The following is a 26,186-nucleotide window of genomic DNA, read 5'->3' on the forward strand; positions in this document are numbered from 1 at the left end:
AGGCTGCACTTTAAATATTTTAGCAATTTGCCCAATCAGATTTTGCTCTCCTCGGCTGAAGCCCTTTAAAGATTCAGCAGCATGTCACTTCAGAGCAGATTGACTACCAAATGCCCACATCTGGAATACATGATTTCAATACTAAACAACACCGTCTCTCATTGCCTTGACAACTGCATTTGCACTAACCATCCAACGATGCTCCTCCCACCCCCACTTTCACCTCCCGACTGTAGCATTCCTTGCATGAGAGCCTCAAGTGCAGATGCATCTTAATAAACTTGTCTTGAATTCTCAGGGCTACATTCACCCTCTCTTGCCTTGTTTACTAGTAGAAAAGGAAGGTGCTTCTACAGAGGCCTCCCCTCCAGTGGACTGGCAGAGCCTCACCGAAACCCTTAAGCATTACAATAGAATGAGGCAGGTCTAAGAAGCTTACAGCATAAGAAACACACTCTTGCATCTTGAGCCATACCCTCTGTCCAGATCTATCTCCAATCATGATTCTGTACCTCGGTTCTGAGGTGGTCATTAGGGTTTCTACAACAATGAGCACATACAATTAGAACAATGTCCCAGGTGTTGCTAGCTATCTGTGCAGTGGAGCTATTTCCCCTGAGTAATGCTGTTTGTTCAAGGCAGAAAATAGAAATACGTTCAAATTCCAAATATTTATGGTAAAGTGATGCTTCTTTTTAAATGATCTACTTCAAGCATCAAACGGGGACCTTTACGTAGCTTTCAGTATTTCTCCCTCTGAAATTTCTCTGATGCTTCTCATTCATATATTCAGAACACAGAGAGTGGGACAGTAATCCCTCCTACCTGGTCACAGACCTAGAATTAAGTTTTCAGGGTATCTATCCTGACCCTCAAAATAACCTCCCAGCCCCACTTAAGATGGGAAAACTCTGACTGCATTTACTTACTCCTGAGAATTTGTTTTCAGGCTACGCCAAATGACAAATATCATGTGAGGCAATGCTGCAAAGTTATCTTCAATGAATATGCTAGATTACCATAGGTACTGTCATATCGCATCTTAAAGGAGACGAGCCCCCCCCCCCCCTTGGAATAGCACCTCAGTAGCTGAGTTGCAGGGAAGTCTTGAGGTCTTGTAAAGCACCAAGCCACCTTTCAAATCCTGAACTCAATCAAAAATGCTAAAATAAAAAAATAAAAAACACAGTTGCTAATAAGAACTGGTCACAGATCAGGGCAAGAGGAAAGGTTGAATGTTTTTGTTCAAGAAGAATGTCTAATAGTTCTATAGATATCCACTCTCTGGGATAAGTAGGTGGACAGAAACCACCATAGAGAAGAGATTTGAGAAAATGAACAGAATGAACTCTTCCCAGCCCTAGAAGAACATATTTCAGTTGGAAGAGAATCTTAATAAATTTTCCCTGAAGATAAAGAACCTTGTTTTTTGGTAGGAGAGGAAGTATTATCTCAGGAAGGTCTGAGACCAGCACTCAATGCATTCAGGATTTAAAAGACAACCAGGACAACATTTACATAAGATCAGAAGGCAAGCAGATGACAAAGCAAGCTGGCTAAAATTCCTTTTGGAAATTTGTGTCTTTGGAGAAAGGACATTTTTTTTTTTTTTTATTCATACCCTCCACCCCCACCCCTACCCCCAGGATGCTGAATTCCCCACTACAGCAGATGCCCCCTTATCCACAGTTTCCCTTTCCTTGCTTTCAGTTATCCACGGTCAACAGTGATTTGAAAATATTAAGTAAAAAATCCAGAAATAAATAGTTTATGGGTTTTAAATTGATACCATTCTGAGAAGTGGGACGGGATGTGGAGTCCAGCATAAGGAATAGAGTCAACGGAATTGTGACAGCTTATACGACGTCAGAGGGGTAGTAGATTGGGGAGGGTTATCACTTTGTGAGGGGTGTAAATGTCTAACTACTACATTGTTTTGTACACCTGAAACCAATTTAAAAAAGAGAGAGGAAAAGGACAAACATTTTGGTACCTTCTCTTTCTGGGAAGAAATCATTCCATGATAACACTGGCCTCTAACCCTCATCTTGGAAAAGTAAATAAACAAACCTGATGATCAATTACTCCTCAATGAGAGGAAAAGAGACAGCTTTTTAATGCCAAGCCTCGTTAACTGGCATGGGGTTTAGGGTACAATTCAATACTAGGGCTGCAAGCCATGACTGGCACTGGAACACCCAGAAGCATCTGGGAAGTCCCCGTGGTATGGCTTGCTGAACATGGAACTCTCCACAAGTCTTTCAGCCTGGCCTGGATCATTTAAATATAAGTCACCCAGGATTTTCCTCAAAGGATCCAATCTGAGAACCATCAAAAATCTCCCTGAACAAGGGTATTTTCTTGTCTGACCAGCCGTGGTACCTGGAATTTGAATTTGGGTTTCTTGAACCAGCAAAGCAACCAATAAACATGAATCACTTACTCAGAGACAGGGCCATAAGGCAGCAGAGAGACAAAAATGTCAACCGATAGTTGTGATACGCTATGCTAAGTGTTAGAGCAAAGTAATGTACAAGTGGCATGAGAACACTAAGGCAGAAGCGGTTAATTGTCTGGTATTTGAGTTACAAGGAGGGCTTCACTGAGAAGATAACATTTGATCAGAGCCCTGAAAGATGGGGAAGGATCTCAGTATATCTTAAGTGTTGGCACATTAGCAGCCATTAGGACCCTCTCGGAGAATTGAGGCCCAAGTGAAAAGAGCAGAAGAACGGCATGCAAAACCATTGTTGGAGGTGTCAGCTATGTTATTGCCTAACCTGAAGTATAGATGAGCTGTCTTCAGATGTACAATGGCGGACAAATGAAAGATGGATTCAATGGATTGAGTATGACAGATAGAGAGCAGACTAGGAACAATGCGTGAGATTTAGCTAGAACAAACATCAAGTTTCCCAAAAGGAAGAATGTTATAAAAATTTAAGGTTTTTCAAAAGTGAAATGAGTTGTTTCCCAAAGCAGTGGATTTCTCATTGTTTGAGACATTCTAGAGAAGCTGGTTATATAAAGGGTATTTTATGATAGATGATATTTGAGCCTCAAAGACCTTTAAGGTTTGATTGAAGCAGTATGCTCTCATTAGGGAAAGAGGTGGCTAGGAGAATTTTGGAAATATTGAACCACTGTTGGGCATTGAAAGGCCAAAGGGCACGGAGCAAGCGAAAAGTTGTTGGCGCAAAGATGGGCAATACAAAGCATGGAAGACTGATGACTTTATAGTCAATTAGGGCTAGAACTGTTTCTGTTCCTCATTCACTGGATTCCATTGTCTGAGAGGAAGCTTGGAACATGATTCATTCCAGCAACATGAGAGTCTGTAACTACTTTGGGCCAGACAGGATAAATTTCTTTACCATGCCTGTTCCTGTAGTACTTTCAAGTACCTTATGTTGCTTTATAATGCTGAGAGATCTCAGACATAGGTGAAGAGTAAAGAGTCAGTAGAAAATGGCCTCATGAGCCCTTGTCTGGACAACATGCACAGGGAGCCTCAAAAACCAATTAGGGCTGGGTGAGCTTCGGCCATGTCCCAATAGCTGAAGGGTCCCTTTAGGAATACCCATATTTTTATAGCAAATGAGGAGCTCTAGTGAGTTACATTTTTCATACCTACACTTCTTGCATCTCAGCTCACACCTCCAAAGTCCACAGCTAGAAATTATGCATGCCTGATTTCAAATAAAGAGTAAGAGATTCTTTTTCGACGGTTTGCAGGGCAAAGAATGCCACTTGCCCTCATTTAATCTCAGGACGTGAACTAAACGCCCTGCTACAGCAGAAGGACAAAAAGCTTGCCTTGAAGACAACAGCCTAAAGCAAAACCACAAATCCCTTTTCTAGCAAACCTGCTGTGAAGAAGCTGTTATTATATTTTAAAGAGCACAGTTCCCCTTACAAGCAAATGCAGCAAATGCCAGTTTTTTCTGTGGCAGTGGGTTCCATGTTGGAAATTTACATTCAAGTCCTAGTAACCAAAACCCCCCAGAAAAAGTTCTGAAAGGAAAATGACAAAATGGTTATAAAATTGTATCCTTTTCCTTGCTTGATTTTTAAGACCTCATTTCTCATCACATAAGACCTTTCTTGTCATTAAAAGCATCCCATTTAGATTGAGGCCTACCCTGCTGTGGTCTCTATGGGAAATGGGAGGCTTGAGAAAACGTGGGCGGATCTCTCATCCTCCGCAAGGTTTTCAAATCCAAGTGGCAAGTACTAATTTGACTGAGTATGTACTATGTCAGGCACTATGGTGGGCTATCAGGACGTGTCTGAGGCCTCAAAGTTTCCTGCAAATGTTCTGCCTGAAGCTGCCCTCCTAGTTGTTTTCCCTCGCTAGGAGCTCCTCCAGAAGTGCGAGATGCTCTTTCAGAGCTAATAATTTCCATGTCTGTCTCATCCATTAGACGGTGATCTTCTTAAGGGCAAAGGACTCCTATTTTACTCTTCAGTGTATTTCCAGAGCCCAGCAGAGGACACAGTAGGTGCTCAATAAACCACCGACTAACAAGAGGAGCTAACAAATGATTTCCAGTCTCTGAACACCTTTAAACCACTCAACGAAGACTCACCAGACCTTTTATGGTTCAGAAAATGTGCCCAGTGAGAGCCCACTCATCTTTGATATCTTGCGACAATTTGTTTTGGGAACAACCAAGGCTCTTGCACCGTTTTTCACGTTACAGGGACTGTACTTGAAGTAAGGCACCGTGATCTGAAGGGAGACTCTGAAATACGTCTGTAACAAGTCAGACTGCCTGGAGTGTGCCCGGAGCCAGCTGTGGTAACTGATCAGCAGGGAGGACTCATGTTTGATGTCCAACGATGGTCAAGACAGGTGTTGTTAATTAAGCAACTATTTAGTGCTCCAACGCCAAGTCTGCACATTTCTGAGAGGCGGGCCCCTATCACATCCAGCTTCTCTCACGGTTCTGAGTCATGTGAGCTGTTGTTCTCAAAGTGTTGCCCACACCAGCCACATCAGCATCACTTGGGAGCTTGAGAGAAATGCAAATTTTCCTGCCCAGCCCAGACCTACTGAATCAAGCTCTGTTTTAACAAGGTGCTCTACATGATTCTGACACACGCTCAAGTTTGAGAACCATTCCTATAAAGTTGGAGAAACTATGTGGTTTGAAAAATTCTACCAAAGTTAGCAGCTGTTGGCAATACACAGACTGGAAGGCTATGGCTCTATTCAGCAAGGCCAGGACTGGAGTGAAGCAAAAGGAGGGCCGAGGCGCAACGTTTAAGGAGGTGCCATTATGCCTCCTCCTGGTCCTCATCCTCCTATTCATGGAGAATGATAGGACAAGTGACAAAAGCACATCCAGGCTGCCGGCCCTGACGCTGTCACTGTGACTGGAACTGGAAAGGTTGTGTCAACACCTGGCAGGGACTTCTACCCGGGATGTCACACTAACGACTCTCTCGTGCTGACCTCTAGTTCCCTGAGCTAATCAGCAAATAAACAAACAGAAAGAAAGCAAATGAAATATGAGTAGTTCTTGTGAAGTACAATACTTACAATTCAGTTTTCTATCCTCCCTTCTCCCCATGTCTTCTACGCCATAGAGACAACATGGTGGTTAGTAATGGAGTCCTTGAATGCAGCCTTCAAGAGTATCAGGCCACAGTGCCAGTGCCGGCCACAGGACCCAGACAGGGTCTCAGGTCGTCTCCTCAAACGGGCTCATATTTGGGTTTTTGGCACCGTAAACGATCTGCTTCATGCTGAGGTACATTTGATTTCTGGGTGACTACTATGTCCCGCTGTGTTGCAGGGATCCCGACTTGTGGATTCTGGCTCCTGCCTTAGCTCACCCTTCAGCCCTGCCTCTACCTTCCCATGGAGTGACCTCTCCTGAGATGGGGCTGCCCACTTCCCCTGGCCCCGTCTCCCATCAGAGAGCCATGCCTGGAGCCACCCTGACAAAACCTTCAGGCCAGGCTCTAGCCACTCTGACAAAACTAGAGTCCTTTTCAACTTCTCTGCAACAATTTATTTACAGTTTTTTTCCCGCTTAACAAGTAAACAATCAAGAACTATTGCCACCTAATATGACATCTCTCGTTAGGCAGCCACCATTCTCAGAGGAAAACGGAAATTACTGCCTGCATGTTTGGGAGACATCCTGAGAGAACTGACATGTCCTTGGGTCCTAGGAGAGAGTATACAAGACGCTCTTGAAACAAGAGGACAGGACAATGACCTTCTGTTGAGCCTGCCACTTGCCCAGGGACCTGTGTCAAATCTACCCAATCCTTGGTATGATGAGACCCACTATTTCTTCCTTCTGCGGTCCCATGGGGGCCTATCATTTCCTATTTGTTGGTGCATTAAGGGCTAAATTTACTTAGTTAAGCTGTCCCTGCCTTCCTTCTTTATTCTGCCCAATGGAAGGAAGTGTCAGAGTGGCATTCTGTTCCCTACTTTGACCGGGCTCAGGCCATTTTGCCATTTTGTATTACTAGTACCTTTCAAGCTGGCAGTCCTACCAAAAAAAAATGAACTAACTAACTAACTAACAGAAAAACCCATGAAAGGTATGAATCAAAAGAGCGGGAATGGAACTTAACAAGCAGATGAGTCAATTTCCCCTAATGATCAGTAAATGCCAAGAGGATCATCTGTTTTCCTCAAAGCATATTTCCCCTCCCATTCAGAAAATGAATGTCTAATATGTTATGGGTCTGATGACATGAAGCTCCCCTCACAGTGCTCCATTTGCATGTTTCTGGTATGGTCGATTATCCTTGCGAGCCCAGCTGGGTGCTAGCTCTTTGGTAAATTGTCTACCCGACACATCGTGCGCAAATCCTCATGGCCCATGCTTCTCGATCTTACCCCAAGTGCTTTAGCTCCTGGAGAAATAGCTGCAACATGAACTGATATCAGGAATGCTGTGTGTCCTTCCCAGGAAGACTGTGTAGCCCACTTCTGTCCCCCATTCTGCAGCAGACCCTGACACCCAAAGGACCTTGGCAGAGGCTGAAGTGCACTGGGCGTTCTCTTCACACTTCACACTCTTCAGTATTTATGTAACATGTGCCTCTGTAAGGTCCTGATGGAGGGTTCTAAATCCTTTTTAAACTGCCACCAGTGTTCCTCCCGAAATATAAGCGTAGAGCATTGCCTCCTCAAAAACCTGCAAGGGTTCCCCAAGGCCTATGACAGGAAAGACCTCATGAGGGGCTGCCGGCGACTCTCATGTTTTTAACTCCAGTGATACCACTCCAAGGACCCCTTGCTCCAGCCACACCAAGTCACTTCCTGTGGCCTGAGCACTTTTTCTCTTTCCTCCATTGGGCAGAATAGTGAAGGAGTTAACAGAATGAGCTTGGAAGCTAAACTACCTGGGTTCAAATCTTCCTAATTAGGTAAGACTTACTCTATTTACTAGACTTCACGTCTGTGACTCAGCTTCGTCAACTGTAACACAGGGGAAAGAGTAACTCCTGCTCATGGAGTTCAGGCAGGATTCAGTGAGTTCACAGGCACGACACTTTTGGCGTGCTGCCTGGAACCTGGTGAATAAAACAGAGTATGTAGTATTTTCAGCACAGAATCCTCGTCCTTACACAGGGCTTGGTTAATGAAACCTCCTTCATGAACCAGGCTCAGCCTCCCAAACAGCAGAGGTGAGGTCCACTCTGTTCTCACAGCCCGTGCTGGGACATCTCTGGGCAGTCCCTGCTCTGTTTTGCTGCATGTGCTTGTCATCTCCTACAATAAACTGTGAGTGTTTTAAAGATGGGGACTCTACTCCATTTTATTCTATGGCCCTCAAAGACCTTCCACAACACCCTGAATACAGTAGGCTCTCATTAAGCATTTGCTGGACGGGAATTAATCTGAGGAAAGGAAGAGATGCAGACAGATGAGCTGCACAGCCTGTATGGGTCGCATGTGAAGATGCTGTGAGAGCCCAGGCATTGCCTCTATGCTGTCTACCCACCGGAGAAACGTGGTCAGTATCCAAAAAGCAGCGAGAAAGCAGCAGTTTGAAGCTAGCTGCAGAAAGAATGGAGTGTGATTATAAGCTGGGCAAGCTGGGCAGGAATTTAGAAAGGGAATCTATGAATCGTCTTCAATTGTAGTTAAAATGGTGCCCAGTGTGCTTTATTTTTCCTTAGAGAGACTTTCTGGAGTACTTTCATTGGATGTCCAGTAGGGTCTGTGAGACACCCCCCCACCCCCAAATTAAGACCCTTGACTTTGTTTCTTAGAGACAAAGTTGTTGCCCTAAATGGCATTATAACGGAAGGAAAACACTGCTATCTTTACAAGGTTCAAACCCACTAGCGAGGGAGAGCTGAGCAATGGATGCTTGGTGATTTTAGAGGAAAACTAGGAGAAGCTCTTTGTATCATTCCATGTTAAGAGACTAACAAGAAAGGTGAATAGAACAACAGGGACCTGGGGACCTCCATGGCCCACTCCTCCTTGCGGGCTGTGAAGCCAAAGGTTTTCTGTCACGACACAGGAATCCCTGGCTTAAAGCACAGACATTTACCATTTGGCTGTGAGGGTTGTTTTCTGTCAGGGTAACTAAAAAACATACTGTGTCAGGACCCAGACACACAAAATGAGGCTGTTCTCCTAATGATTGTGCAGAGAGCTAAGTGACACTTAAAAATCAGGGTAAGCTTAGTACCAGAACAAAGGGGAGAGAAAGACCATTAGTACAGAGTCCCAGTAGCATTTCATGCTGGCAGATGGTTTGCAAAGAACCTGCACGCAGGAGCCTGTTTTATTTGCAGAAGCCACAGTGGTAAATTAAAGCCCATCCTAGCCCATTCTGGACTCTCCCGTTTCTCTTAGAGCTATTCCTATTGTTGCCCCATGGGCCACTAAAACCTGCCCACATTCAGAATGATTGATTCTGCTCAAACAGCAAGGCACAAACTCGTCAAAAAACCCCCTTCATATAAGTCATTAGCTTCCTGTATGGATTTTTCAGGTCATAAGGAATAGGACCTGGGAGTCCCATCTTCTATAGAGGAGAAAGGGAGTGTTTGAAGAGGTGAGGGGACCTGGAGAAGCCACAAGGTACCACATGAGCTCCTCTGCTTTCTCTCAATCGACAAGAGGGATCTAGCAAAAAAATAGGGCCTGACAACCTCACTGCCAGTGTCAGATGTTCAAACCAAACCAAACCAAACTCATAGGGTCTTCATTCACCCACTGGAAGTGAAGGGAAATAGTGAGAGGGCTCAGTACCTTGCTTTGGCTCCCACTTCAGAGTATGGAGAGCCCCTGAAACGCAGAAAGTCACGGTAACTGAGGAGTGTCTTAAGACTTTCTGACTTGTCATGGGGCAGCTCTTTCCAGCTGAGCTGTGATCGAGACTGGTGCGGCTCATGGGGTGACATCTTGGTGACAACGGCCGTGGCCATAGCATCTGCCCAAAGGCTCCAACACCAGACACCCGAGTTCTGCAGCTTGGTGAGTTTCAGCTCACCGCCTGACCCACGTTTAGCAATTCTGATGTACCACGGGGCAGACAGCTCTGGTCCGGGATGACTGCCTCCCTCAGTCCCTCTCCGCCCGGCAATGAAAGCAAGACCCACTTTGAAAATTCTCCCCCGTCATGCAAACTGACATAGGCATGCTTTTCAAAAACCCACAGCCAATCTGTTGATCATTACTTATTTACAAAGGCCTTCGGGCAGAAAGTCCTGTAAAAACCATCCTTGATACGGTATACACTAGCTTTTCCTGCTTGTGGAAAAAAAGTCCCCTCAAGGCTACCTCAAACCATCACTTTCTATTGCACATAAAATGTAGCGTGTAACACTAAAGTATTTAATATATATGGTATAATATATCTACAGGAAAGGCATTTGTGTAGAAGTATGTTACCCTGGATTTGGTAATTTGATGTTTTGCTGAAGGCTACGACTTAAAAAAGCTTCCACCTCGTACAGAAGACCTGTCATCTTGGTACCCAAGAGCCAACAGAATAAAGAAGTACCCTTAAGCAGCAAAACTTTGACACAGCTTTGAAGCATATGAAAACAGTATAACTCTTCAGAATTATTATTACTCAAGATCAAAGAAATGAGCCATACTTTACATAGCAAACAGGGACAGAGAATTGGGCTCCAAAGGTTTCGGATTTTTCAGTCTTCTCTTTATTTATTTATTTGCTTCTCTAAATTTAGGCAAAAGAAAGCACCCGGGCTTTTCTCTACTTTACATGGATAAAACTATTAGCGTGAGATAAGGTGATTACCTAAGGTGAGTAAATAGGAATTGAATGCTAGCACAACTGGCGTCATAAAAACGAGAAGCTTGGCAGTTGGTACATTTTATTCCGCCTTGTAAACCGTGAACAGGCATGTAAATCAGCGACACCCAAGCAAAACTGAGCGAAGGGGAAGGCAGAGAACCTTTAAGGAAACACTCAGCAGGAAGAAATGGCCATAAAGGAAAAGGACATGGGGCTGGGTAAGTCTTCCATGGGAACTCGTGTCCTCAACTGCACGGAGAAGGGCTGCCCCGTCTACATCCCAGAAAGGAGGCTAGGGACGGTCTGGAAGATGGGAAAGTTGTGGATAAGTGGGGAGCAAGGGGGAAACTGCTACTATGTTATTTCAATAATCAAAGGGAGGGGAATAGCCAACAGCAATGAAAAGAAGAAAGTAACATCACAATGCCAGGTGTTTCTACAGCAGTGACCATTTAGGGAGAACAGTGCAATGTGAGAGCACCCCTGTTTCATTGAGGTGCTAGAGAGTTAGGATGTTGGAGGGAATAAGCACTGGATTGACAGATGAATCGAAGACAAAAAAGGGAAGATGAAAGATGAAGAGGCCAAGAAGAGGAACTTGGAAAAACTCTTGAAGTTGGGTTTCACTTGCCATTTCCTAGAGGAAGCTATAATCAAGATGAAAAGAAGGGAAGGAAGGGAGGAAGGAACAGAGGAAAGGAGGAAAGGAAGTGGGGGTGGGGGGCAGAGCGAGAAAGGGAAAAAGAAAGAACGCATGCATACACACTGCATTTCATAATTAATATTGCTTTTAGCCTGAGCACAACTGGATTACTTTTGAACTTTGCTTTGGCAAGTCCACAGATTATTAGACTTTTTTATCAGTCAAAATCAATTAACAGAAATTTGATTTCAATCGACAGGATAAAAGGAAGGTAATCTTCAGGTTCATTTTCGATTGTGATGATACATCTCACATATGGCCTTAAGTACAGACAACAGTCCTCCAAGGGACTCCAGCAGAAAGAGACTTGCCGGAGGCGAGCTAACCACACGAGTTCCTCTGATTGGTTGCTACCGTCATTAGTGCCACTGCTGTTTAGGAACTACACATAGACAGGACATGGTGACAGCTAAGACTTTAAAGCCTATGTATTTTTCAAACAGCTTTTCAAACTGTTTTTCATGACAGAATTTTTTCGGCTCTATCATTAACTGCTGACAAGCTGACAGAATAAATACTCCAGCCTTTAAGAAGCCATCTAACGATCTTCATTCCCTCCCCTGCCTCCGGCTCGCTGGGGAGGGGAGGCTCTGGGCCTGACCAGGGTAGCGAGGGGGTGAGGGGAGGAAGAGAAGGAGCTAGAAGGGACCCCCTCCCCACCCTGTGACCTGAGGCCCCTCTCCTTACCTCATCAGCTTGGGCGAGGAGCTGGGTGAGTTCCGCATGCCTCCATTCCGCTGCTTTTTTTTTGGTGACAGCGTTGAGGGCTGCTCGTCTTCAACTGGAAATACAGGCAGCTCATGAGATTAAGAACAGTTTGAGGGCAGACTGTGAAATACAGGCACGATATCAAAGGACACACACTCACGGCTCAGTCACTCACTAGGAATTCATGGCTGTCTTTTAGGACCCAATGACAAAGACCAAATGTGTTAGTCAGAGGAGCCGGCTTAGAAAGGTGAACACCTCTTTACACTCCAGCGTTTGAACATGCACTTTAAAACAGGCTACAACAGTTTGTAAAAGCCCTGCCATAAGAAAGAAAAGAAATCATGATTTATCTGCATATATATATATATATATATATATATATATATATATATATATGTATTCAATCATTATTCTTAAGAGTTAATTTTGGTTACTTTGCTTTTGCTTTGCTGGGTAATCAAATGGGTTTCTTCGTAACCAAAATCAGATATAAAGTTGTATCTGAAACAGCAGCACAACAGCTGCCAGCCTGCTGCTTCTGCAAATGAACAAACATAAGTGGTTCCTAATCCCTGCACGCCAGAAGAAGAGCCTTGGAGAGAGGCAAGGACCTGAGGCCTACACAGCCAATGTTTCAGTCAGTCACGACTGGGAACATTGGTGCATGCTGGCTCAAGAATCCCCAGCCCAACTCAGCTCTTGTCCCTCCACCTCCCCATGAAGGAGGCCATGTGGGGCTGCACACAAGGGATCTTTTCTTAACTCATTAAGACCGGGCTGGGAGGTTGGAGAACCAGGCCAGAGAAGAGCACCCAAAACAAGGAGGCAGTTGCCATGAAACGATATCTCTGATGACGTGGTGAGGGGCAGGAAGAGAGGGCAGCATAGGGGATTGGAAACCAAAGGATGCTTTCAAATGTCTAAACCACACAGATTGCTAAGCAATGTGAAGCTTCGCTCACAAACAACACAGCACACTCTACTGCCTTTGCCCAAAGACACCCACTAATAAGCTTTGTAGATGTATTAGCCTGCACCATGCTTCTTTTAAAGAGAGCTGCTTGATAATTAGCAGATGTGTACCCAGCCTGTCACCCAAGGGCATCAGCGGCAAAATTCTAGTCCTCCTATCCCCACCCGCAAAATTCAGGCTAAAGCTGTAATGTCAAGAAGGAAAAATAGGATCCTTGGATTCTTATAGTTGACCGCAACACAGACAGGGAGGAAGCACCCCTGAAACCAGGAAAGAACAGCAGTTGTTACCTTAAAGCTAAGAAGAGAAATATTAGCAGTGACAACATCAAAAGAAGCTTGACATATGTTAATGGTGCACAAGTTTTAGGTGGGAGACAAAAATGCCATCTCAGCTATTTGACATTACTCAGGAAGGCCCATACCAGCACATGCATTAAATGGCACTTCCCTGAAAACCCTAAATAAATTTAGTATGTTAAGCTACATGGTTCCAAAGGGATTATAGTAATCCAACTACACTCTGAACCTGCTTCAAAATATCACACTTGGTACACTCCCTTACGCTGTCAGTCTGGGTTGTCTAAATTCTGGCTGACACAGGGAAAAGGATCAAGAATGTGGTTCAAGGTGAGAGCTATTCCAGAAGAAACCAAAGCGAGAACGCACCTGTAAATGCCCACCGCCCACTCGTGCCGCCACCTGCTCTCCCTCCCCACTCCATCTCCCCCCCACAGAGGCCCGTGCTTAGGCTGCGACCATATCAGTCACTTAGGGCTCCAGGCAGGAACTATGTGGTTGGGAGGATATCGCATCTTATCAGAAATGAGTATCCACAGCAAATCACACCGAGACTAAACAGCACTTAAGAGATTAAAGGAAATAAATACAAGCCACATAAATGGTATTGAAAAAAATCACTTAGACTTGGTATGCTTCTCTCGGCAAGCAAACAGGCACTCTGAGCTCGACCTGATTCATCTTCCTTTGCTAGGACAGGGCGCCGGCCATCCCAGGCAATCATGGGGTAGAAAGGCAGTGAGATTAAGATTGAGAGAGACTGTGTGTGTGTGTGTGTGTGTGTGTGTGTGTGTGTGTGTGTGTGTACTTTTGCACTTTCCCCTTCTGAGGACGGGGGTAGAAAGTCTTGCATTGACTCCACCATAATACAAGGTCATCTTTGAAGGTGGACCACTTACAATTGTTGCACAGTGTTCAGGGTGACCTAGATTAGTTGAGTGGCCTGCCAAACTAAATAACGTGTGTCCATGTGAGTGGGTCGAGTAGGGTTGAAAGTTCTTTTCTTCCCAACCATTATAAGCCTTCAAATGGTTAGAATGAAATATCCAAAAGATCTTTGTAGCTAACCTGGTCTACTATGGCTAGCTTTAGTCAACGCCACCAGATGTTGCCATGGTTTTATCTATATTGCTGAAGACCTGAACAGAAGTCACACTCACTGGCATTTCTGTTGGATTATTTGGCTTCACTGTTGCTTCCCCATTTGCACTGGGCCCATGATAAATAATCCTCTTTGGTCAAGTGCCCATTTTCCTTGTACCTGGTCATGTCTGTTTTCCTGCAGTGATGTTGAGATGGAAGACTTGCAAGTTAATACCTGTTAGCCAGCTCCAGGGAGACACCTCGTTCTGGTGCTAAAGCTATGCCTCCTTCTATGCAAGGAAACTATTTATTTTCATTGAAAGTCAGAAATATCATCCATCATAATCATAGTGCATTTAAGCTGGGATTTGTTCTCTTAAATGAAATTCGTGTTCAAAGGTTTCCTTCTGCACTCACGGCCTGGAAACGAAGATCTGTTCCCTGAAGAGGTGGGGAAATGTCTCCAGCATCAATATACAAACATTGTATGATGCAGACTATTCCATATGGCTTAGGTCCCACAAGAGAAGCACTGAACACTTCTTGCTCACAAGTAGGACATAAATCATATTTAATTATTATCCTCTGTGTAGGTTCTATCAATTTCTACATATCTAAAGAAAGCAAATCTAGGAAAACTTTCAGTTAAGCTACAGAAGATGATTTTCATTCCATGGCTTCTGCGACTACGTAAGTGGAATAAAAATTGAATTAAAAGGGAGACTTAAATGTACGTACTTTCAGGAAAGACAAATGTATTGGAGTCATGGGCCAGGACCTGCTGCCAACACACATTCACAGGTTTGCATTCAGCCTGCTTTGGGGCTAATTACCATCCACCCCTGTCTCCAGCATTCTCACTTGCATCACGTTGTGGAAGCCTCATGAAGATATGATCTTTTCAAGGAACCTGACTTAGCAGCTTCTTTGAAACACAAACAAGTTCAGGAATCCAATGTGGAATTTTTATAGGGGCTGAACTCCATCCAGTCTCCAAGTCCTCATAAAATTCAAGGGCATGTTTTTGCACATCCCTAAGTATAACGCTTAATGTGCTGTTGTAACTTCCCAGCGTTTGCTTGTCTAATAGGCTCTGAATCTAACAGTTTTACAGTTTGGGAAGACTCAGTGATAGAAAAATGTCAGGCAAGTCTAATGAGGCTTCAGATTCCTTGGTTGGAGCTCGAGTTTAATTTAAAGTTACAGTGATGTTTTAACATGTTTGCTTATACTTGACTAAAGAGGATTCATTATTTCGATGACATAACCTCCAGACAATGTTCTGGGAATTGATTTAAGATGTGGTGGTAATTCCAACAGCCTTAATGCAGAGTCGAACATCTGTAACAACATTTTACTTGACTTTTCATCGTCATTCTGTTTTCAGGCAAAAGCAAGGCAACATCTTCCAGGAACACTGGCCAGAACTCTGGGCTTACTTCAAGCTGATCATATATTTTACTGGATTTTTTAAAAAATAAATCCCTTTCTTTATTGGCCTAGCCAGCTTGCAAACACTGTATCAAGGTTCACCAATGCCTCTTTGTGGGACTTTGGAGTAAAATGGGCAATGCTTCCAACTTTCAGCTTCCCCAAATAGTCCAGTGCCCCGACATATGATGGACCCACAGCTCAGCTCCAGCCTGGGGCACATTCTTTCTTCCCCGTTTCCTCAATAGGGTTTAGGGGGATGATGCCCTTTGAGACTTAAAGGTGAATGTGTTGGCTGGAGTTAAGAAATAGTTCAAAGCAAATAAACTCAGAAACGCAATAAAAGGCAAACAACCCATAAACATGAGTTGACTGGCTATCTTCATTACGTTATTAATCACCACATCTGGAGAAACCCACATCTGCACATACTTAGCAGGTCATTAGTGATGTCATATTCACACTGGAATCACTCAAGAGTAAGAGGCATGCAAAGTGGCTCCAACGCAAAAGGCATCTCACTAACAGGGCTTCTGACTGAAGTCTTGAGCAAGCTGCTAGTCTGGGGCTACGGTAGTTTTAATGATTATTTATTGTTTTTACTATGGTTTTTCTCTTTGGTATTTATCTGCCCAACAAGCTAAGTGCATGCTGAAATCCACGGGAGTGCATCTTTCTTCTTCAACTGAGCTCAGCCTGTTAAGGTACAGCATTGAGGGATGCAGAGTAGTTGTTAAAAATTGGGATGGGTTCCAGTACTCGTTCACCTGGCTTGGTCACAAGCCGAGAATTGTGAGTTGCGTTCTTGAACTCAACTGTGTCTTTGGGATAGCGTGATCTAGCGTCAACCTTGACTGCCGGACAACAACGAGAAAAGAAAATGGAAATTAATACTTTGTGAAAGTTTTCATCAGAAAAGTTGCAAACCAGTTGTAACATTGAATAGAAGTACAGCTTTAAATTAAAATGGAAGTTTCTGTGTCACGGTTAAATTAAGGTTTTGTTTTCTTTTCTTTTACCATGATGACTTCTTAATATCCTTTCTGCTGTGTTATTATCACTGATGTCAGAAGGAACGCTATGTCAGAAGATAATCTTGTTTGTGTAATAATTTCCAAAAACATACAGAGATCCCCTCTCCTCTACAACATACACAGACACAGACAACTAGTTTAGCAGCAATATGAGACGCATTATCTCCTCCAGCCTGCTAAAATAATCATCATATCCCAAGTCAGCGACCCACAACGTTAAGCTATCGTTTCCATTTCAAACTGCTGGCTTGATCAGCCCCTTTGGTCACAATATTGCTGCCTCACTTGCATTCAATGCCATGGGTTTGTCACTCCTACGAAAGGGGAATGTGTAGTATCTCCTTGTCTCATGAGTGACATCAATGAAAAGTGGGTGTGTATCTTCAGTCTTCCAGGATGAAAATGTATTACTGAAACTGAGGGTAAAGAGAGAGGGTGAAATTGCTGGACTAGAAATTTCTATGGGTTTATCAAACATTCCCCCCAAGAAAAATCATGCAAGTCATAGTAATACAGTCATTTTGCCATACGTAATTCACGATGGACAAAGCTCCCAAGCTGACTCAACTACTCTCTAATATGACCACTTAAGACTGTCACCAGAAAATCTGGGCTACTTCACTTGCAAGGTCTTACAGCATGGCCACGAATGAGCCGTCCCTGGTCTGGAGCACAGAATGGCGCCTACTTTACGGATAGATATTTCCTGTCTTATAATCACAGACTACCAGAACCCTGGCTGCCAGTCACACATACTAGACTGGTGGGGTTGTTTCCTTAAGCAATGTAGGAAAACCAATAACAACAAGAAACACAAAAGCCAGATAAATCACCCCTACTATGAGTTTGGTCCTGTAATTCCTGTAAAGGAACACTTGACTGTTATTTCAGGATGAGCCGTGTAGTGGGGAATGCCGCCTGCCCACCAGTGAGGTGGAGCAGCTAAGCAGGCTAGGATAAGTGAAGACAGACACTGGGAGCCAAGTTCTATGCTTAGAGGGTCAGTGGGCAGCTCAGTATCAGAACACGGGGAGTTCAAGTGGGTGGTATCCTTGGAATGAGAGGTTCTGCTCTGACAACCTTGGGATAACATCTATTACCAAGAAGTTTGGTGGACACTTTGCAGGGTTATTGACAAGATCAATTCATAAAGCTATTTCTTTGAAAGATCATGGTGAATATTAATACACCAATAATGAAAAGATGAAGGATGCTGCCTCTCAAAAGCAAGGCCAGCAATAATATCTCCAACAGATAATATACAGGACTCTCCACAATTGAACAATCACTTTATCATATACATTATCAGGCAGGATAATTTCACCACCTGTAGCTGAGAAACAGGAAATACATTTATTTGGAAAACCTAGAGGACATAAGTTAAACAACAATAACCACCTGTCATTCTATACAATGCGCATGGAAAGTACTTCCAAGCGGCCCACCCTGGCCTGGCCCTGGCACAGGGAGCACCGTCACACACCCCTAGACTGAGGGGGCAGGGGAGGGGAGGCCTGTTGGAGCGGTTTCATTTCCGACTTTTGTGGAGCTAATAGGAGAATGGGGAGGGGGACTTTAAGAAACAATAGGTTATGTAGAAGTTAATCACAGGGTGTATTTCTGACTCTATTCACTGCCTAGGAAACCTGAATTGTTTGAGTCCATCAACAGAGAGTATTGAAAGAATTCAACTCCTACATGGGAGACAGATAAAATACTATATAACTATATTAACAGAATCCATATTACTGGGATTGCAATGTTCTCTACAGATACAATGTGGGCCTAACGGATCTTCTAGAATCAAAGTGAGTGGATTAGATGTACCTACCATACTCAGACCCACCACCCCCATCTCAAACCATAAGCCTATGCTACATGGATCTTGGTAAGAGTCCAATATTCATCTAAGTCCCCTGTATCTAGAATCTCTCAGCTCATATATCGTCACTAAAAAACTTGACCTGTTGAAATAACTTGCCCAATGCTCTGCTCTGCTCAGAATTTGGTGGAAAATTTCTTTTGGCGATCTGGTTGCCTTTGGCTCTTTTTATTTCTTTTTTTTTTTTTTTTTTCTTGGAACAGACTGTCTCCGTCACCTCAAGGGCAAAGAAAAGTCTCAAGCAAAGATCACGAGGTATTAGCTTCTCAGACATGAGACAGAGATGAACGATGGAAGTCTAAGAGCAAATACATGAGCGAAATGCGAAATGCAAGAATTTCCTAGAAGGATTGCTATGGAGTTTGGAGATTGGGAAGGCAGTAGAGAATGAAAGATAACTTTTACTTTGAATTAAACTGGGAAAAGAAATGAACAGGAATCCAACAAAAACAGCCTCTTTTCAACTTTCCTTTCCTTCTCTCATCACTCTCAGCACCAATACATTGGTAAAAGTCTTTGAGGCCAAAAAGTGTACCAGACTCCTTTTCATAGTCCTGGCATGGGCAGTATTTGGCTGTGGGGGACAGGTTTCAGGACAGATGAAACCTGCCACGTCCCTGGCACCAACAGCTGCCTTCTATCTTCTTATATTTCTCAAGTACAGGGTTCAGAAAACTGTAGTCCAGAACATGATTTTGCGTGGCCATGAACTAAAAATGCCTTTTATATTTTTAAAAAGGTGGGGTGAAAATTTACAAAGAATGATATTTCACAACATATTACAATTACATGAAATTTAAATCAGTGGCATACCTCAAGTTTTATTGGGACATGGCCACAGTCATTTGTTTACCTATTGTCTGTATCTGTTTTTGCTCTACAATAAGAGAATTGAGTAGATGCAATAAATACGGCCTACGAAGCGTACAACATTTACTAGCTGGCCCTTGACAAAAAAAGTTTGCAGATCTCTGCTCTCACATTCATCTTCTCTCATTTTCCTAGTGTTCCAGTTTTCAACAAGGATCACATTTTTCCCAGTCTGCCAAAGCCACCAAACAAGGAAAGAAACACGCAGGGAGCCCATTTCCGGTGCACAGATATGGAGAAGTCGGGAGGGACAGAAGTAGTTTTTAGTGAGTCAAACGTCCCTACCACCCCATCTGGTCTCTGTTCCGCAAGTCCCCTTGCAGTTTGGGGAAACCAGTCAGGTGAGTTTTGCCCTTTCCAATACAAGCTGACTTAGCTTCATGCACCCTGTGCTTGGAGATTCAAGGCAAACCAACTACATCTACCATGAGCCATTCCTTGAAGCTGTCTGTGTCTGCTGTAGGTCCACCATGCACGACAACAGATTAACCATTAGACTAGATATGTTGAAAATACACAGCTTCAACCTTCCCCCAGCTAGCTCAGAGCGATATATAGATGATTATTTCAACCGTCAGCTGCCGCATAGATTTAAACCCCTGCACAATAACTCCTGGATTCATCTGCCCCTTGTCAGACTGGCACAGCTTTAGTTGGAGGATACATGGTGTGGCAGTTTCACTGTGAATCCAGAATGATCCAGACGGCTGCTGTCTCTTTGTTAACAGGAAGCCAAACTGATGAGTTTGTAATGCATTTCTTATCAAAGGTAGTTTCAGAAAAGAAAATGAGTCCCATCAGTTTGGCGAGAATTTCACATGTACTAGATTACGGGCTTAATCAGAACATCTCTGTTATTTTCACGAGGAAATAGATAATTCTGCATCCATCCCATTAAAATCACTTTATGCCAATGAATTATGTATTTATGCATTTATAATTACCCTCGATTTTCCCCTCCTGCAGTATACTTAATAAAATCATCAGCTGGAGCTACAAAGCAATAGTGCTTAATAGATACAAGCATGCTAATATATTGTTTTAAGTTAATGCTGATATTTTTGAGCTGTGTATCTACAATGATCATTGTGAATAAAGAGACTGTAATTCTCAACTCATACATTTAACAAAGACAAAAAGGAAGGTAATGGAATTTATGGGGCTTGTAAAGGAACTCTTTTTCTAATATGGTTTATTCTCAAATAGATTTGAATTTACTGTAGGACACATTGGGTCCAAACGAAAGGTATCAAGAGAAAATGGCTGTAAGTTATAGTACACTGTTCCTGGCACATTGAAAGTGCTCATCTAAATGGCAACAGCTGCCAGTTTTCTGTTGTGCTGATTGTTAGAAGCCCTCCTGACTCGTGAAATTCAGTACTTAAACACCAGCACCAACATCACCATGTATCCTGTCTTCATTTAAATTTCTAACATTTTACTCATCATGGATTTTTCTTGCATTTTTATTTTTCAAAAAACACTGTGTTTTTATGTGTTCACCACCCAGCGTCAGTGCTCCTTCCATCACCATACACTTGACCCTCTTTTACGCTCATCTACCATCCCCCACCCCCAGGAGAACTGACTCTGGGTAGTGAACACACAATGTGATCTATAGATGATGTATTACAGAATCATACACTTGAAACCTATGTAATTTTACTAACCATTGTCACCCCAATAAATTTTAATAATAATAATAATAAACACTGCATTAAGCTATCATTTATCTTGATTACTAAGATTTTCGGTGCCCCCTTAAATTTGGTGCCCAAGGTAAGTACCTCACTCTCCTCATTCTAGTCCTGGCTCTGCCCTGTCCATTTCTCAGGGGGGTCCTAGGTGCTGGTTCTGCCACCCTGCCTGTCATTACAAGTTCTCCTAGTGGGTCTACATGTTCCCTTGTTCAGAACTGCACAAGGTAAATATGAAACAAGAGTTATTCTTTTGATCACCTCATGCTGTTTACACGTGACTGTGAAGGAAGAAAGGCTTCCTATGGATTTACAAATTGTCAGACCTCCAAAGGAGTGGAGAAAAGATCCTGCTGCCTCAGGAATCTGAGATTTGCCACCTGCCCAGGGTGAGAAACAGAAAGAGAGAAAGGTGCAGGTCTCTCGTGGACTTTATTTCACACTTCCCATCAAATTCTCCTGGTTCACACGTGTTGATTTACAGTTCCACTTTGGGGTAAAAGATTTCATTTGCTTGTGTGTTTGAGCTAAGATGCGACTTTCTTTCTCTTTTTGTTTTTCCTCTCTTTAACTCTTTAAACAGCTTCAAGGAAACATGACTAGCAGGAAATGTCAATCACATTTTCATTGCCATTTTCACTTTGCTATTTATATTTTTAAAATTAATGCTTGCCCCAATGGTTCTATTTGAAGACTAGCCTAGACTCTAATTTTGTAGATGTGAAATCGTTTTCTACACCCTAAGAGGTTATTCAGATAAGGACCCTTATTATTATTAATATCATTACCATTATCGGCTCATGCATAAACACCATATTTTCCATTGAGCCAGCTGTGTCAAGAGTCTCCCAGAATCCTAATATGTATTCCAGATGCTTACACTGATACTTTCTCTGAAACTCAGATAAAGGTAAAATGCAACCCAGGTGTACCACATGGCCCGATGAAGAATGTTCTGCCAGAACTCTTTCGAAATACTGTATGCTTTCAACCTTGGGAGGGAAGACCAGACCCTGATTGTGACTTTATATTAAATACAGCATTTACTATATTTCTTAAGGACATAGTCACCTTTTAAAGATGTCCTTGAACTATAAAATCATTATCAGTATTCCACTATAATTTATCCTCAGACACATTCTGTGCAACATTTTAAAATCCTAGTGCATGGTGGGCCCCTTTTGGCCAACACAACTAGAGAACAGGGTGTGGAGTGCAGGAGCAGGGCTGGGAGGGGTTAGGAATGTCCAGCCTCACCTTTGGGCTCAAAGCAACACTTATATGCAGACCCCTAAACCAGGGCCCAGGTCTGCTGGCTTCTAATCCAGCTCATTTTCTGTCAGAATTTCGCTCATGAGAAGAGCATGAGGATACAAGCTTCTAGATTCAGGCCACTTGCCCAAGTCCCAGCTCTGACCCTCATTAGAATTCTCATCTCAGACAAGTTACTCGACTCTGCAGTGTCACAAGATCTGTTGTTATTCCCGCTGGACCGATGACAATACTAAGACGCTGTGGAGTTAAATAGATAAGCAGAAACCACACAGTGACAGCCTAAGGGCTGTGCCAGTGTGCTCTGCTTGGCACCATCCTGCTGGTTCGCAGCATTTTATATGTGGGACAATCTTTAAGTCTGAGGGTGAGCCATAAAAATATGAATTTCTAGCTTGTTTTAAAATCTTGCAGAAGACTGAGCTACTGTTCCAGGAGGGTGACTGTCTTATGGGGCAGGAGCTCCCCAGCTTGTCAAATACCCCAACACTGCTTACCCCAGTCATATGGCAGGCACCCCTCTTACATCTCTGGCCCGGGCTCCAGTGACACGCCATGTGCCATCCCCGAGATAAGGATTTTAAGATATGGGAGATCCCTCTACAAATGTCAACTCATACTGAGCTGCAAGAAGGTACCAGTGAAGCACAAAGGCCCTGCAGCCATACTGTAGGGTCCAAACCTGGGTGTTTGGCAAATTACCTAACTTCAGTTTTCTCACCTATAAAATAAAAATGATCACAGTACCTTTCTCATAGGGTTGCTGTGAAAACGGACTGAAAACATGAAAAGTGCTTATGCGAGTTTCTGGCAAGCTCTTGATAAATGTTATCCATCATCATTATTTTGGCTTTGAGAGATCAAAGTAACTAGAGCCCTTGGCCATTTGGGTCCTTCTCCACAATGCCAGCCTCCTGTCTGACTTTCTTCTACTCAAATGGATTCTCATGCTCCCCACTGCTCCAAGCAACTGATATGGCATCTAACCACTAAAACAGGATGGGGTTCGCCACCCCCACTCCCATCCGCTGCATCTTGTTGGACTGTCACCTTTGTCCCATACTTCATACGGCCCCAGTGAGCTGCTCAGGTCAAAATAATTAGGCTATGCCAGGTGTCATAAAAACAAGAAAAGCCAGAGAATGTTTAAACGGGCCACAATTGGAGAAGGCTGCGACCATTCAGTGTAATAACAAATGAAAATCAGATGGAAATGAGGAGAAACCCCACTGTTCCCTCTAAATTACAGGAAATTCGTGCTGCCTGCTTGAGGGGCTCTTTCGCTTGCATTTCTGGTGGAGGTCATGGGATTGGGGCATGTGCTTGGGAGATGGTGGGAGGGGCAGAGGGATGATGGGGTAAAGGGGCAGCGACTCCTTCCCTATTCCTCCCCACCAGGTCTTCCTTTCACCTTGCTACTCTACCCACCCTTCAAAAATTAGGTCAGCCAGGCTGCCTCCTCCAGGCAGCCTTCCCAGATGATAGTAACAAGGTAGAATCCCTCCTTTCTTGGCACTTCTCATCTCATACTCCCTGACACCTCCTTATTTTCTGTACTATAATTTGTTTTCCATTTCAATGTGTCCTCCTCCCCAACTAGACTTATAAGCTCCTCTCTGGTAGTTTACCAATCTCTGAATATCTCATAGTGCTGAGCCCCTGGTAATGTTCCTAAGAAATATGTCCTAGTTGTTACAGAGGCAGCTTTGCAGAGGGGAGAAGCATAGCCCAGTGGTGAGGAGCTGGGTTCTAGGCCTGGCTTGGATCAACTGTGCTGCCTTAACAAGAACACTGGCATCAATTACATAGAAGGACCTTCCAGCTCTGACTTGTAATGGTTCTAGGCATAATGCTGTCTTCTGTTATTTAACGAGTATCATAGGAACCAGCCATGGACTGAAAGCCTCAAAAGTCTCCAGCCATATGATTATCCAGCACTTCCTACCAGACTCAAAGCCCCCCCACCCCACAACACTACAGAATAGGAAAAGCAGGTGTCCTGCTCCAAGGACCGCATGGTCTAGTTCAGAGGTTCACAGCCCTGCTTTTCAATAAAATGAACTAAAATACTTTACAGAACACCAGTGCTCAGTGCTTGGGTCCTGGCTCAGACCAATTCAGCAAACATCCTGAGGGTGGGGGCTAGGGCTGGGCATTGCTTTTTCCTTTTTTCAAAAATGTTCTTAAAGAATGAAATCCTACCATTTGCAATGGTGTGGATGGACCTAGAGAACATTATGCTAAGTGAAATAAGTCAGTCGGAGAAAGGCAAATACCGTATGATCTCACTTATATGTGGAATCTAAAGAACTTAATAAACGAGCAAAGTGAACGGAAATAGTCTCAGAGATATAGAGGGAAAACTGATGGTTGCTAGAAGGGAGGGGGTGTGGATAAGGGAGAAAAGGGGAAGGGATTAGACAGCATAAATTAATAACTACAATATTGCCAGGGGATGTGAAAGATAGTTTGAAGAATATAATCAATAATGTTGGAAAGATTTTGTAGGGTGTCAGATGGGCACTTGTCTTATTAGGGAGACCACTTCATGGACGGTATAGATGCCTGACCATTGCACTGTACACCTGAATATGAATAATATTGTATATCAACTATAACTTAATATATGTATAGTCATGGAATATGGAGTAGAGCCTAAGGAATAGAGTCAATGGAAATGGAACAGATATATACAACGTCAGAGGGGCAATAGATTGGGGGCGGGAGGTTATCACTCTGTGAGGGGTGAAACATCTAACTATTGCGTTGTTTTGTACACTTGAAACTAATAAAAAAATCTTTCTAAAGATGCACAATAAGAGAGAACCACAAGTCTAGCTAAAGAAATGAGACAACTGCAATTAAATACAGAGGGTGCCAAAAATCGTATATACATTTTAAGAAAAGAAAAAACTGTATTAAAGTTGTAATACTATATACCTGTAACAAAAGATGAATACAAGTCATGTGTATGCATTTTTTGGCACCCCTGGCATGCATATATATATCACAAATTATTGAAATAAGAATAAAAATGTTGCATGATAATGTCAGGTGAGGGCTAAATGAAATGCCTTAGACAATAAGTGCTAGAAGATGTGGGGTGGTCAGGGTAAAAAAGTAAGACTTGCAACGTGAGTCAGATGGATACAGATATCAGCCTTATTCACCTGCATACCCCCGGAGGCAAACACAGGGCCTGGCACACTGGGAGCTGAGTCAACTAGGGTGTGGGAAGGGCATGCTAGGTGGAGGGAACAGCTTGAACAAAAGCAAGGAGGTGGGGAGAACTAAGCTAGGGAACTATAAGGAAATCAATTTGGCTGGAGGAGGAAGACTTATTTAAGGGTATAGATGGGGGTGTCAGGGTAGATTGTGTAAGGCTTTAAATTCCAAATGACAGAGTTGGATAATACTGGGTAACCATAGGAGCCCTCTGAATGCTATTTTTCTGTTGATTTAGATACTCAAATTCAAAGAGGGAAGTGGATGGTTTGCATCTTGGTAAAATCAAAAAAACACACCCTAACTCAGCCTACATTCTTTCTGGCTATTGAAAAGTTATAAGGGTCCAAGATAAGACACACACATCCGTGCATGAAATTAAAAACGAGGAGACCACTAGCAATGGTCCAGTTCCAATGGAGGTCTCATTTACATGCTGGAGAATGTACTTGACAGGAAAATAAAGTTGTTGAATGCCTTGGAAAGGGGTCCTGAGAAATTCACAAGGCTGCTACCTCATAGCCTGGCCAGGTAAATCCAACCTTTACTTCAGGATGGCCATTTCCTGTTTTCAAGAACTCCAGTTGATCTAGTCCCCTACAGAGAACTGGAAGAAAGTCATCAGGGTTTGACTTTTAACAAGAAATCTGATTGCAATCAATATTTTGAAAACCATTTTCAATAAAAGCAAGGCTTTCAAGCGAACTCACTAAGAAGGCAATGTCCCCCCAATCCTCTACTCCTTAGTTTCAC

The 26,186-nt window shown here is 43.3% G+C and overlaps 1 protein-coding gene across 36 annotated transcripts in view; it reads right to left on the minus strand.

Annotated features, from left to right (window-relative positions):
- Positions 1-26,186, minus strand: part of KCNMA1 (potassium calcium-activated channel subfamily M alpha 1) — a 715,366-nt gene that overhangs the window by 92,965 nt on the left and 596,215 nt on the right. For 30 of the 36 annotated variants that reach the window (XM_074339646.1, XM_074339645.1, XM_074339641.1 and 27 more), the window contains one exon: positions 11,644-11,737. In XM_074339646.1, coding sequence (XP_074195747.1) covers positions 11,644-11,737 — 94 coding nt within the window. Of the gene's footprint in view, positions 1-11,643; positions 11,738-16,220; positions 16,308-26,186 lie in introns of all 36 variants that reach the window. The other 6 variants (XM_074339647.1, XM_074339654.1, XM_074339649.1 and 3 more) reach the window with 1 other exon arrangement.

Source organism: Rhinolophus sinicus, linkage group LG07 (assembly GCF_036562045.2).
Source record: "Rhinolophus sinicus isolate RSC01 linkage group LG07, ASM3656204v1, whole genome shotgun sequence".
In the NCBI taxonomy this organism is placed as follows: Eukaryota; Metazoa; Chordata; class Mammalia; order Chiroptera; family Rhinolophidae; genus Rhinolophus; species Rhinolophus sinicus.